At 38.3% G+C, this 15322-nt stretch overlaps 1 protein-coding gene across 6 annotated transcripts in view; it reads right to left on the reverse strand.

Moving 5' to 3' along the window:
* Positions 1 to 15322, reverse strand: part of LOC107677304 (phospholipid phosphatase-related protein type 5-like) — a 61928-nt gene that overhangs the window by 4309 nt on the left and 42297 nt on the right. For 3 of the 6 annotated variants that reach the window (XM_016472172.1, XM_016472171.1, XM_016472173.1), the window contains 2 exons: positions 9219 to 9395; positions 2720 to 2854 (listed from right to left, as the gene is read on the reverse strand). In XM_016472172.1, the coding sequence (XP_016327658.1) occupies positions 2720 to 2854; positions 9219 to 9395 (312 nt within the window). Of the gene's footprint in view, positions 1 to 2231; positions 2542 to 2719; positions 2855 to 9218; positions 9396 to 15322 lie in introns of those variants that run through there. The other 3 variants (XM_016472168.1, XM_016472169.1, XM_016472170.1) reach the window with 3 other exon arrangements.

Genomic DNA, 15322 nt, shown 5'->3' on the forward strand with positions numbered 1-15322 from the left:
ATATATATCCAGAAGACAGGTCGTTTCTATCAGATATGATAGGCCGTGTGACTCTGGTGGTCAAAACTTTATTATGAAACGCAATGTTCTGTTTCTTACATGTCACGCAGATATACATACAAATAGGCATTGAAAGGAATTCTGCTGGAGTTGTAGCTGAATTTAGAGTGATTTAATGATATCTAAAAGTACATGGCGGTGAAACTACACGCTGCATTAGAAAATTCATAAATAATACAGCTGGAAATGGGGTGAGTTCATCAGAGATTCAGCAAACATGAAGAACGATTACAGAAAAGCGCTCCGCAGGTCATATCGCCGATAACCTCGCCAGAGAATATGGGGCGGATTTTGCCAAATAAATTATTTCTTGCTTCCAGTCACATTCACCATGATCCGGTAGTCTCTGTGATTTGAAGAGACAAAACAGAGATGCGGATTTTCCTCGCCTTGTCCTCCCACTTTCAACGGCATTATGGTTTCTGACAGCAATCTGTCTGGGGGATATTTCAGCAGAAAGCAAAGTGGAATCGTCTGTTTTCTGTCCCAGAAACCTCACGGGACATTATTGCACCCAAACTTCATCTACAAGGACGGAGGAATATCACAAATAAATATCTTGAATCGACACCCTTGACTAAGAAGATTAGCATTTTTATTGGTGGAAAGAGCCCTCAATATCCTACACATTTCATTTGCTGCATTTCAATAAACCATCTGTGAACTGACATTGTTCCCAAATGGTTTTATTGCATCTGAATAAGCAAACAAGAGCAACATTTAATCCCTCCTATACTGCAGAGAGACAATCAACACCGCAATCTGGGATTAAACGATTCTCTCATTTGCTTACTTGCAAGATTGTGAAACGAATGCATAAATAACTGTGTTTAAAGGGTCACAATTGCAGCTTAATTATAGTCTGACGGGGCTCAGCGGTGGCCTGTGGCTTAATTAAAAGCTGAACACGAGGTCTGACTCTCTGCCATGGAGGATGACGGCTGTTTGGGAGCACCTCAGGAACAGAGGATTTTCAAACGTGTTTCAAGTCTCTGAGGACTTAGTAGTGCATTTCCACTTCTATTCGAGGTGCGGAATTGCTGACGGTTTTTAGGTCACCCAACTCAAACACCAACACCAGGTTTCAGTACAGGTTTTAAATGGATTCTGAAGCACCGGCTATGAAAGAAAACAAACTGGGAAGCAACTGTGCATGCAAGGAATTCTTATTAGATCACAAAAAGCTTCGAATGATATGACTCTCAGGTACATTACAAAAAAACAACAACCCTGAAGTCTCCTATCACAGTGTACCAACAAAAACGAACTAAATAAAAGGCCCTCATCCTGTATCAAAATCAAATGTTTTGTAAAATGATCTTTTTCAGCCAATCAATCAGCTAATTTCAATGTGTATTTCATTCATTTTTGAAACTAACATACTAAACACATTTAGCTTATGGGTGTTCAACCAACACCTCACAGGGTGAAAAAAATGCTTACATTTATTTTATGATACATCATATAACCATGGTTGTTATATTTAACTAAAACTAAAACCATAAAAAATTGTTACTTGAAATATTTAAATTAAACTTTGAATATAAAAATAAAAATAAAAAACTTATTTCAGATAGTTAACATTAAATAAATTACATCTATATAGACATATTTAAAAAAAAATGAGAAAAATGAGAAAACAAATTACTACAAGTTTAATTTAAAATAAGGTGAAAACAGAAAACATTAAAACAAAAACTAATCCAAAATATAAATAAAAACTGTATATACTATATACAATATACTGTGTATACTGTATATAACTGGGATACATAAAAAATGACAGTAGATCATAAATACACCCCAGCAGACTCGGAGCGGAACTCATGTCGGACAACATCTCCAGGGTAAGCCAAGTGCAAATTATGAGGGGATGGTATAGGATCTTAAAAATAAAAAAACTACTAGAACTATGATTATTAATATGAATTAATATAATTGTTGAATATTTACAAAATATTACAATCATTATATTACAATAATAAATGATAAATAAATGATATTACAATAAAAAAATTACACATACACAATACAAAATTTTTACTGGAAGGTCAACCAATTGCACCCTGAAAATTATTGAAAATATCTTTAAAAATACAGCTTCCTGAAAGTCATCAGATAATCTGCACATTAGCTTTAAGTTCAGAAGAAGATGAGATGCAACCATGAAGATTGAACTGCAAAAGACATGCAGACGGAGATGCCAAAGCTCTGGGTATGCTTTAATTAGGTACAGGTAATTGGTTTGTTCAGTTGAAATGAACATGATTGGGTTTTAACTGGGTCTTAATGACGTGTCGTTGTACTCCAGAGCTTTGGCAGCCTGAGCTCGTCACACAGGTGTGCATACGTTTATTGCCTTGTGTTCTGCAGGTGTCTGAAGCGGCTGCTTTTGCCTGTGATCCAGCTAAAGAAACTCAGGAGACGGCCTTTCAGAGAACGGGACGACAACTCCTCATCATCCATTCTCAGTTCTGTCACCTGAGGGACAGGAGCGCACGGATACACATCTTGTTGATACGAGAGCTCAAACTGACACAATTAGGACCCTTGAGAGCTGATTCAACACTCTGCACACAGGGCATGTACCATGTGGCAGTTCATTTGACAGCATGGTCACACAGATATCAAGTGTGCTTCTGTTGACTGTGCTCTATACCTGTGAAGCGATGTACTTCTCCAGCGGACTCTCAACCCTAGGCGAGCTGACCATTGGATTGCTGCTTAGGTGGTCCTGGGGGGGATCCTCGTTCAGCAGTTGTTTGCCTTTGAAGTTATGGACCACACACACCACCTGAAAACATGAAAAATATAACATTATTTAAAGGGATAGATCACCCAAAATGTTGGTAACCAAACAGTTGCTGGTAGCCACTGACTTCCATAGTATTTGTTTTCCATACTGTGGAAGTCAGTGGCTACCAGCAACTGTTTGGTCACCAACATTCTTCAAAATATCTTCTTTAGATATCTTTCTTCAGAAGAAACAAAACTCATACAGGTTTGGAACAACCTGAGGGTGAGTGAATGGTGACAGAATTTTCATTTTTGGGAACTATAGAACTATACAGAGTCAACACAATACAGCTGCACTGTCAATGGAGCAGATAATATTAAATCACACAAACTTAATACAAAGCTACTGTGTAGCGCACAGTCAGGGACAATCGTGCGTCACAGTGGGAAGAGAGAAGAGTGAAATAACAGTAATTTTGTTAGCAGCCATGTGAGAGTCCTTGACCCATAAAGCGGAACACAGCTACTATGCTTAGCTGTTCCCACTCAGATTAGATAGACAGATAGAATGATAGATAGAAAGATAGACAGAATGATAAAATGATAGACAGGCAGACAGATATATAGACAGATAGAAAGAATCCAAACACAAAAGAGCTTTAAAATCAAGCTTTACATAAACCCTCATTACTGTGTTTTGCTTGCACAGCTTGCTGTATATAATTCTCCATTCCAAATGTGTATTTGTATGTTGCTGAACGTCCGCCTTTGCTGACTTCTGTGCAAAATATTTTGATGATATTAATAAAAAGCTCCAACACAGCAGCCAATGGCCAAAGTAGGTCACATTCTGTTGGTAGTTTATATTCAGCTGTCATATATGCAGCTTCTGGATCTCCAGCTGAACAGAGCATGTTTGAATCACTAACCCAACGTGGTGTAAATGAGGCCGATATCTTATAGAGCGGACTCCTTACGCGATGAGAAAGCTTAGCACATGCAATTTCAATAATTGGAGCGTGTCAGCTAATCACATGGGTTTTTTGTGCGCTTCCTCCACCAAAACGGCAGCGAAACACTTTCATAAATCACAATCCTGCCGGAGAGGATTCGTAATGGCCTGGCAGCAGGGCTAAACACTTGTCTGACCCTCAAGACCAGAGGCGGATACGCTAGCAATATGAACAATGGAACAAAAAACATGACTGCAATTTTACATTTGCTCAAGAAAATCTGGATATATGGATGATGGAACTATAGAACAACAGAACAATAGACAGACAGATCAGATGATAGAATGACAGAACAATAGACAGATAGATCAGACGATAGAATGACAGAACAACAGACAGAACGACAGACAGACAGACAGACAGACAGATCAGATGATAGAATGACAAAACGATACAGAACGACAGACAGACAGACAGACAGACAGATAGATATAGATAGATAGATAGATAGATAGATAGATAGATAGATAGATAGATCGAGAACTTTCCACAGAAAGTTCTGCAGAAGGAAGAACTCACAGCTTTCTAAACGCATCTCCGCTCAACTCTCTCCAATATTCCTCCAATACAAGAACTGCGCTGCCACACTGTTTGTTCAGCACCAACACTGCCTACTCTCAGACAAATTAATAATAGCTGAAGTCAATCAAATAATCATTAAAGAGCTCAGTCTGACCACTCAGGAATACTTTTCTTTATCTTGACAGCGACTGGAATGAAGTTAGACAGGAGTTATGAAATGATTTTAAACTATTTCATTCACTCTCTGATCGTTAATGAAATCACAAGGGGGAAATCTCTCGACAAAGAGTCTTTTGTCACAAAATCTTCAACTGAAATGACACCAAAGATTTGCCACTAGGATATCACAGCTCTCTAAAAATGTCCTTTGTGACTGTGTGGTATGACGGACAAGAAATAGTCTTCGGGGCTCCATAGCTTGTGGGCGTCTCTGTCCCAGTGAGGCCTACATCAGAACAATCTTTTTATCTGTTCTACTGGGACTATTATCTTTCATCCTAAAATCTGGCCTTATCTGCACACTGGGCTGGAGAGACACATCTGAATTCTTAAACATTAATTACACGCAGTGGACTCTCTCATTAGCGGTGCTTGCTAAGGCAAACATCACTATTACTATTTCTCATACTCTGCTCATACTCAAATTCCTAGCTCTAAGTATAGCAAGACTATAAAACATCTCGCAAAAGCTGAGAAGGAACTCATTCTAAGCATCGAATTTGTGTGCACTAATGGTTCAAAAGTTCGGGATCAGCAATATTTTTAAGCTCTTATGCTCACCAAGGATGCATTCATTTTATCAAAAATACAGTAAAACAACTATATTATAAAACATGACAATATATTTTTGTATTATAATATATTTTGTATTTTTATAAAAAAAAAAAAAAATGTATGTATTAAATAATTAAATTTATAATAATAAATATTAATACATTCATTTATCACTGAAAACAAGTCTAATATCTTTTAAGTAGCAATTTCACTTAGGTAAATCTTAATGATGTTTACTGAAAAATAAGAATAAAATATTAAAATAATATTAAAGAAAAAAGTGTTACTTTAAAAATAATTTTACATTACCTTTCAAAGGTTTGCAGAAAATAACATTTTAATATTTTTGAAAGAAGACTCTTATGTTCACCAAGGCTGCATTTATTTGATCAAAGTAAAACACAGTAACAGTAACATTGTGAAGTTTTCTATTTTAATATATTTAAACATGTAATTTATTTCTCTGATGGCAAAGCTAAATTTTCAGCATCATTACTCCAGTCTTCAGTGACACACAATTCTTCAGAAATAATTCTAAAATGCTGATTTACTGATCAAGAAACATGTCTTATTATTATCAATATTGAAAACAGTTGTGCTGCTTAATATTTTTGTGGAAACTGTTATACAATTATTCAGGATTCTTTGATACAATAGAAAGTTCAAATAAATATAATTTAAATTAGAATTTTTTATACCATTATAAATGTCTTTACTGTTAATTTTGATCAATTTTTCTGCATCCTGGCAGCATAAAAGCATTATATTTTTACAACAAAAAAAAAAATCCTATTCCAGTGTTATTCTCCTGCATGTGCCAAGAACCAGTCTTTCCAGAGGTTTCTGCATGCTCAGGATGGTGGAGAGAGCTTGGGATTTGGAGCATTACATGCTGAATTTACCACATGGGAGGTTGAATTTCATGGATTTCCTTTCAATTCTACCTTTTAATCTTAAAATGTGGCATTCTTTCTAAACCTTGGCATATAGATACAACCATCAACTTGGTTGATTTCTTCAAGTTTAAGTCCAGAAAGTCCCTACAGAAACAAAATGTATACCTGCAGTTCAGCAAAGCAAGAGTCATTGTGTCTCCATAAATGCATTAGTTTCTGCTCTCATCTCCTGTGCCCTGAGAGGAAACCTGCATCATGATGTGTCCAGATGTGGGTGGTGGAATGAGGGCGAAATCCATCTTCCTGCATTTGGCAGCTCTTCTACACAACACAATTGGCTTTAAGGGAATAAGAGGCCTGGAGCAGAGGGTCTGTAAAAGGGCTGGATGTTGGCATGAGCTTAGCTGGTCCTCTAGAATGTCAGTATATGAGCGGTTCTTCTACTTAGCTTCCCACCAGCCAGCATGATCCTTTCTCTATCCTGTTATCCTTGCTAGATGAGCTATATGTAATTTGCTCTGGACTTCGGCCATTTAACTCCACGTTTGTCACTAGTGTTAGTTTAACAAAAAGAGTTTCTATGGCTTTTCTATTTGTTTATGATTACAGTTTTTTTACAGAGACTGTATTCATAAAAAAGCTTTTTCTATCATATTAAATGCTTTACAATTTTTATGACATATTAGCTATTAGCTATCAGAGTTGTTACTGTTAACTAAAACTACTAAAAACACTTTAAAGGGATAGTTCAGCCAAAAAATGAAAATCAGCCCATTATTTACTCACCCTCAAGCCATCCTAGGTGTATATGACAAGTGCATCCATCCATAATAAAAAGTGCCTCACATTGCCTCAGGGGGTGAACAAAGGCCTCCTGTAACGAATCGATGCGTTTTTGTGAGAAAAATATCCATAATCAAAACGTAATATTCACTTTAATCTAGCTTGTGCCAACAGTTGCACACAGAAGCAGCTCCGGGAGGATGACGTAAGATGTCGGCATTGTGCATGCGCCGGTGAGTCTCGTGAAAACTAATGCTTGTTTACAGGAGCAAAGGAAGCAAAGTACTTTAGCAAAGGAAAACCAGCCTCCTTTTGGCTTATATTGAAATCCTCCGACATTCTTACATTTACATTTACATTTAGTCATTTTGCAGACGCTTTTATCCAAAGCGACTCACAATTTCGGAATACATAAAGCGATTCTTCTTAAAGAGGCAAACAGATACAGGAAGTGCTTGTAATACCAAGTTTCTAGACATTGTTCAAATAAATACAAGCTAGAAAGAGAACGAATAATCTAGACAGTTAAATACAAGCTAGAAAGAGAACGAATAAATAAAGAGAGAGAATTTTTAAACTTTTTTTTTTTTTTATAATGATGATGATGAAGTCAAGTAGCTTCGAAAGAGATGAGCTTTCAGCTGTCGCTTGAAAATTGTCAGGGATTCAGCATTCCGGATAGGGGGGGGAAGATCGTTCCACCAGCCAGGAATGGTGAACGAGAATGTTCTGGAAAGTGATTTTGAGCCTCTCTGTGATGGTACCACGAGGCGTCGCTCACTAGCGGATCTCAAGACTTCTGGAGGGGATGTAGATTTGTAGTAGTGAGTGGAAGTAGGCGGGTGCTGAGCCTGTGGCTGTTCTATATGCAAGCATCAATGTCTTGAACTTGATTCGAGCCGCGACCGGTAGCCAGTGCAAGGAGATAAAGAGAGGTGTAACATGGGCTCTTTTGGGCTCGTTGAAGACCAGACGTACCACTGCATTCTGAATCATTTGTAGAGGTTTGATTGTGCTTGATGGAAGTCCAGCCAGAAGAGCATTGCAGTAGTCCAGCCTAGAAATGACAAGGGCCTGGACAAGAAGTTGTGCAGCATGCTCCGTTAGAAAGGGCCTGATCTTTCTGATGTTGTGCAATGCAAACCTGCATTCTTCTTTACAAATCCTCGTTTTGCACTTCTAATTGGTGACCGTTGTTTTGTTTTGACCTGCGCTTCCATGTTCGTCACTTCTGAGCGGCGCATGCGCAACGCCGACATCCTATGTCATCAGCCCGGAGCTGCTTCCGTGTACAACAGTGAGCGCAAGCTAGATTAAATTGATTATTACGTTTTAAACATGGTTTTTTTCTTACAAAACACGCATCGATTTGCTACAGGAGGCCTTTGTTCACCCCCCGCAGCCATGTGAGGCACTTTTTATTATGGATGGATGCGCTTTATTCGAAGATCAAAGAAATTTTTTTATAGAACTCTGACTGGATTCGTCTGAAAGAAGAATACACCTAGGATGCCTTGAGGGTGAGTAATTCATGGGCTAATTTTCATTTTTGGGTGAACGGTGAATTTAAATTAATTAAAAAATTAAATTAAATTAAATTGAAATAATGTGGAAAAAAAATAAATACATATTTTTTGAAAAACATTAGAAATATAGCCTTGGCAAATAATTGAAATACATAAGTGTAGGTTGAAATGCTAAAATTACAAACTAAGACGGAAATAAAAATAAATTAAAGCTAAACAGAAATATTTAAACAGGGGGAAAAGGACATAAAACTGAAAATATACAAATTAAACCTAATTAAAAATAAAAATAAATAATGTAATATTATATAAATGCTAATAACACTGCTGTATAGGCCTGATCATTACTATTCAAGATCACTGTTCAGTGTACACTACAGTCCAATCAGATATAGTCACGCAAATAAGGATAGTTTAAGTTAAACTGAAATGTACATTTTAATATCTATGTATATACTACAAATATCTAAAAAAAAATATGTATAAATGTCAGTTACTTTAAGATTTTTTTTAATTTTTTTGACTTTTCCAGGCCTGGACATTAAAATGACATTAACATTCCCTGATATTTCCAGCTTTTCCATGGAACCCTAAATACTGTATAGTGCACAAATGGACCACTTTTATGATGCATTTGGCTTTTTCCCCCTTTTTTTTTTTTTTTTTTTTAACTTTGGACCTTCTCGGTCACCGTCCCAATTCACTTACTTTGTATGAAAAAGATTGGCCAGGACATTCTGCAAAACACCTTTTTTTTGTGTGTTTCACAGAAGAAAGAAAATCATGTCTAGAATGATATGAGAGTGAGTAAACGATGATAGAACTATAATTTTTGGCTAAACTGTTACATTGTATGTTTGTAAGAAGCCCAACAGAAATATACAACATGAAACTGATGAAAAACTTACTAGAAAGGTGGCGATGGCCACACCGATGATAAAGCCAGCAATGACGTCAGACCAGTGATTACGATACTCCGCCACCCTGTTAATACCCGTTAGAAAAGCCAAGCACATCAGGCCCAAAGACATGACTGGTTTAGCCAGACGAGTTCCTTTGGCTTTCACTGTAAATGTGATGTACATCTGAAATCAGAGAGAAAGCAAGTAACAAATAATATTAAAATAATGATTTTGATTTGCAATCATTTGAGGTTCCTCTCACACAACTCAAACTGGTTTATGTACTCTTTCCTCTCAATTTGTGGCTATTTACTGTACACTTGGTCACTTTATGTGTTTTTTACTGGTTGGATAGATATCTAGTGTGACATCTCCGAGTCACTCTGTGATTTGTGCTTGAGTTCCATGTGATTGGCTGACGTGGATTTGCACCTGGGCTAAATCATCACGCTTTAAAAATGGACTCTGTGGAACAATGGAGTGGGAACTATTGCTTGTTGTAGGCGTCTGTGCAAGAGTCTACCAAGGCGCTCACGGGATATGGAGGTTATGGGAGTTCGTTGCCGCACTGGAGGAGTTCCCGTTTTGATTAATCTCTCCCTAGATCGGACGTTTGGGTGTTGAGTTTTGCTATTGGTGTTTGTTTGGGCTGTTGTTATTGGTACTACTTACAAGCACTTGCCGACATACTATCACCTACACTGATTACATGTAAATGTTTTTTTTTTTCTTTATAGCTAAATAAATTTGTTTTGTTAAGCAGTGGTTGGTTGCGATTTTAGGAAAAGAATCGTAACAAATGGGGGCTCGTCCGAAGCTTATTTAATTCATTATTTTATATTATACTAGGCCTGTGTTGGAACGTGCTCGCGAATGTTTGTGTAGAATGTCCCGTGGGTTCGACGGTAGTCGTCATGCAAGGTAGGTGCGCATTTATATTAAAATACGTGATAGTTTTAGTTTTGATTTACGAAAATAACCTTGGTGAGAGAGATGTAAATTTGTCTGGCAGTTTTGACTAATTTAAGACTGCTCCCTAAATTTAATGAACATGACCCTGATGTTTTTTTCTCTTTATTTGAGACCATAGCTGAAGGAGGGAATGGGCCAAATGCTGTTCGAATTGTTATGCTTCAAACTGTGATTACAGGTAAGGCACAGGAGGCATATGCAGCTCTTACAATGAGGACAGAAGAGACTATCATAAAGTGAAAACGGCGATCCTAAAAGCCTACGAGTTAGTTCCTGAGGCGTACCGCCAACGTTTTAGGAGCTGGAGGAAAGGTGATCGTCAAACACATTCTGAGGTGGTAAGATAACTTGTTTCGCACTTTGACCGCTGGTGTATTGCTTCTGATGTGGATAATTTTGAGAAGTTACGAGACTTGATAATTCTAGAACAGTTTAAGAGCATAGTGCCAGAGCATATTGCTACATATATAAATGAGAGGAAGCCAAAGGATGCGACTGAAGCTGCTGTCTTGGCAGATGACTATATGTTGACACATAAAAAAATGTACAGAGAAGATAAGTCAAACCATAATTATGGTAACTTCGGTAAATGTAGGGGTGTATCAAAGAAATTTGAACAACCCTATTTTTCTAAATTTGACAAAAGTTATCGTGGGAAAACTGACCGAGATTTAGTGTACAATTACTGTTTTAACATGGGACATTGAAAAAATAAATGTCCAGTTTTGGCTGCAAAATTGAAATTGAGTTAAATGCCAATCATGCTACTCCGGCATTAGTGACCAAGACTACAAGTACTTCTAATGAATTGGAATGTGGTACCTTTAGGGAAATGGAAAATATAATGCGTGAATCAAAAGTTGCAGCTACAAAACACTTTGCTCCTTTTCTTACTCAGGGTTTTGTTTCTTTGATTAATTCTGAGGATAAAGTCCCAGTTAAAATCTTGAGGGATACAGGGGGCTTCGGAATCGTTTATTCTTGAATCTGTCCTGCCATTCTCTGATGAAACAAGTGAAGGGAGGAATGTTTTGATCAGAGGGATTGGATTACAAACTCTTTTTGTTCCTTTGCACAGAGTGAAGCTGACCTCCGAGTTGGTTTGTGGAAAAGTAATTCTGGGAGTGCGTCCATGTTTGCCCGTAGATGGGGTTACGGTAATACTTGGAAATAACTTAGCTGGAGGTAGAGTATGGCGAGATGTAACCCCACCCCCTGTGGTAGTGTCCACACCAATAATTGAAAGATCTGATCCACTAAATCAAAAGTTTCCCGAGGTTTTTACAGCATGTTCAGTAACTCGTTCAATGAGTTATGATGCATCTGTTGAGGAGAAAGATGTTTCAAAGTATGCTGTGCCTGGTTTGTCTACTCTTCCTTTTATTTCTCATAGGGAGTTGGTGACTGCACAACGAAATGATCCTGGATTACAGAAATTGTTTGAGGATGTTATTTCAGCTGAGGAAGTAAGAAGTGCTGTCAGCGGATATTTCATCCAAGATGAGATGCCCTTAAGAAAGTATGTGCCTTGTAAGAAAGGTTTGATGGAGGAATCTGTAATTCAGGTGGTGGTGCCAAAGCCATTTCGAGAGGCAGTAATGAAAGTTGCACATGGTGAAGTAGCAGGTCATCTGGGAGTAAATAAAACTTATGATCGAATTTTGGGCCAATTATATTGGCCTTGTTTGAAGAAGGACATTTCTGTCTTTATTAAACCTTGCCATTTATGCCAGTTAACCTAATCAGCCTTTGAAACCAGTGCCGCTTTGTCCTATAACAGTCACAAGTAAGCCCTTTGAGCATTTAATAACTGATTGTGTGGGTCCATTACCAACGTCTAAATCAGGTAATGTGTACATGTTAACAGTTATGTGTCAAGCTACTCAGTATCCAGCCGCTTATCCTATTAGAAAGATTACTACTGGGATACCTAAAACTATTCAGTGACAAAGGGACTAATTTCACCACACATGTTTGCGGATATTTTGAGGGTGCTTAAAGTAAAACACAATCAATCAAGTGCGTATCATGCTCAAAGTCAAGGGGCTCTTGAGCGGTTCCATCAAACATTTGGTGCTTTTCCACTGCGTGGTACGACTCGGCTCGGCACGGCTCAGTACGGTACGACACAGCACGGCACGGCTCGGTTTGTGTTTCCACTGCAGTTCAGTACCGCTTTAGAGCGGGCGGGATTATTCACGTCCTTATAGTTGCGCGACTCCTGAAAAACTGTTTCATTCTGCGTCGCCCCATCAAGCTCTCGCTGGATCCGCTCCTCTGCTATCAACGAGAGGAATGTCTGTACTTCCTCAACAGACAACAAAACAGCCACTTTTTGGTTGTTAAAAAAGGTGCGCTTGTTCAAAACAGTTGCGTTCAATCCTTCACTGGCTGTGCTGATTTAAATCTAGCGGTTCTGTTGTGTTTGTGTCGCAAGTTCAGTGACGCAGGTAGTGACGATTCTCTCAGGCCAATCCGTGATCAGCAGAGTTTACACGTCACGTTTTGGTAACGGTACGGTTCACTTGGAACCTCAACCGAGGTGGTACTAAAAAAAGTACCAGGTACCAGGTACTGTACCCAGTGGAAAACCCCCCAAAAGTGAACCGTACCGAGCCGTACTGTGCCGTACCATGCAGTGGAAAAGCGCCAATTGAAAGCATTGTTGCGTGCTTATTGCGTTGAGTTGAACCGTGATTGGGAGGGATTACCTTGGTTGCTGTTTGCAGCCCGAGTGGTTCAGCAAGAGAGTTTAGGGTTTAGCCCAAACGATCTAATTTTTGGTCACAGAGTGCGTGGTCCACTTTCTGTTTTGCGGGAGGGATTGGTGGAGGAAGATCCTCTGCAAAATTTGTTAGAATATGTAAATGGTTTTCGTAGATGCTTATTTTTGGCCAGAATAACTGCTCAGAAAAATCTTCTTGGAGCACAGAGTAAAATGAAAAGTCACTTTGATAAACGTGCAGAATGTCGTGTTTTTACACTGGGTGATCAAGTGTTGGCTTTGTTGCCTTCACCTGGATCTCCTTATTGTGCACGATTTACTGGCCCGTACACTGTTCTTCGTAAAATGTCTGACCAAAATTATCAAATTGCAACTCCAGATCGGCGGAAGGTTAGGCAATGTTTTCATGTGAATTTACTTAAGCCTTATCATTCCTGTAAATCAGAAACTCAAGTAATTAATCCTGCTGTTACTGTTGCTTCTGTTTTACTTGATAATTCTCAATCTCTTTTTGTAGGAGGATAAGAGGATATGGTTGTCCCTGAGAATTGTGTGTTGCTTCCTAGGTTGAAGAATTTCAAAATTTGAAATCCAAAATTTGGATTCTTTACTTTCGCATTTGTCAGTTACAAAAATTGGTACTTGATTTTCCTAGTTTGTTTGCAGATGTACCATCTCATACCCATTGGATCCAGCATGATGTAGTTGTGGCAGAGGCCCGGCCCATTCATCAGCGTTTTTACAGGGTTCCTATTACTAAGCGGCAAATACTGGACTCTGAAGTGCAATATATGCTTGAGAATGGGATAGCTTTTCCTTCGTCCTCCAGTTGGGCTTCACCATGTTTATTGGTAAAGAAACCAGATTCTACATATAGATTTTGTACTGATTACCGCAAGTTAAATTCTATTACTAAACCTGATGGTTTTCCACTTCCTCGAATGGAGGATTGTGTGGATCAGGTGGGTGCAGCGAAATTTGTAAGCAAATTGGATCTCTTAAAGGGATATTGGCAAGTGCCATTAACTCCTCAAGTTCAAGAAGTAACTTCATTTATTACACCATCAGGGTTATATTCGTACTCTGTTATGAGTTTCGGTTTGAGAAATGCACCCCGCTACCTTCCAGAGGTTGATGAATAAAGTGGTATTTGGTCTGGAAGGTTGCGCGGTGTATTTGGATGATGTAATTGTATTTAGTGATACTTGGGAACAACATTTGGTTCATCTTTGTGCGCTGTTGAGGCGTTTAGTGGAGGCATCTCTTACAGTTAACCTGGCAAAGTGCGAGTTTGCCAAGGCTACAGTCAGATATTTGGGCAAAGAAGTGGGACAAGGTGAGTTGCGTCCTATTCAAGCCAAAGTTTTGGCCATACAAAGTTTTCCTCCACCATCAAAAAAGAAAGAGCTGATGTGGTTTTTGGGCATGGTGGGGTATTATAGGGGATTTTGCCCTAATTTTTCGACTGTTGTGTATCTGATGATTGACTTGCTTAAAGATTCTTTCAAGATAGTTTGGAGTGAAAAATGTCAGAAAGCTTTTGATAATGTTAAACTGTTGCTAACTACTGCTCCTGTTCTAGCTGCCCCTAGGCTGGATAAGCCATTTAACCTCCTGGGGTCGAGGCCTTGCAGATTTGAATGATAACAGCGAAAAGAACTTAAAATGCTCCTTCATACGTGATCGTACATATAAGTGTAATACAGCATTTAAATCTGTAAAGGGTCTACTTTTATTTGTGTACACTCACAATATCAACAAAACATTGTGCTTTTGCAAAATAAAGAAAATAAACAGGGGTGTGCTTTTAGCCGTCTCATTCTCTGCGCATATCTGTTTGAAACGCGTCAATAAAATAAACTGAAACTCAGCGAATATTTGACACACACACATGAGAGATATATCTATAGAAAGCTTGACATGTCTATTTTTAAACGAAGTAAGTCATGCCAAAAACAAATATTATGTGACAAAGTAATCAGTATGAAATCAACGCGGTGTCAAGTCTTGGCCGTCTGCCTTCATTATCTCTAATTAGTTCACGCCCACGCGCCGATCGCGCTTTTGATATTCCTGCACAGGAACCTGTACCACAGCTAAGACCATGTGAAGCACACACTCCCATGATTTATTTTATGTGATAGTTATATGTATTCTAAATGAACTACAAACAAAAAATATATAAATTTATTTTTTCCTTACATTCTTTCTTGTAGCAATTCCCTCTCAGTCACACACCTGACTGAAAGGCTCATTATGCAGCTCATTATGCAGGCCTTTGTCTTCTCAGGTGTGAATCACAGCATTATCCATGATCATTCATGCCTACTCGCATATACTTTTTCTACACAAAAAGTCTTAGAAAATTTAAATTAATATATTGTTTTCTGTAAATGAGTGAGTAAGATGATTT

This window comes from Sinocyclocheilus anshuiensis, unplaced genomic scaffold, assembly GCF_001515605.1.
Source record: "Sinocyclocheilus anshuiensis isolate Anshui unplaced genomic scaffold, SAMN03320099.WGS_v1.1 scaffold392, whole genome shotgun sequence".
NCBI classification, from domain to species: domain Eukaryota; kingdom Metazoa; phylum Chordata; class Actinopteri; order Cypriniformes; family Cyprinidae; genus Sinocyclocheilus; species Sinocyclocheilus anshuiensis.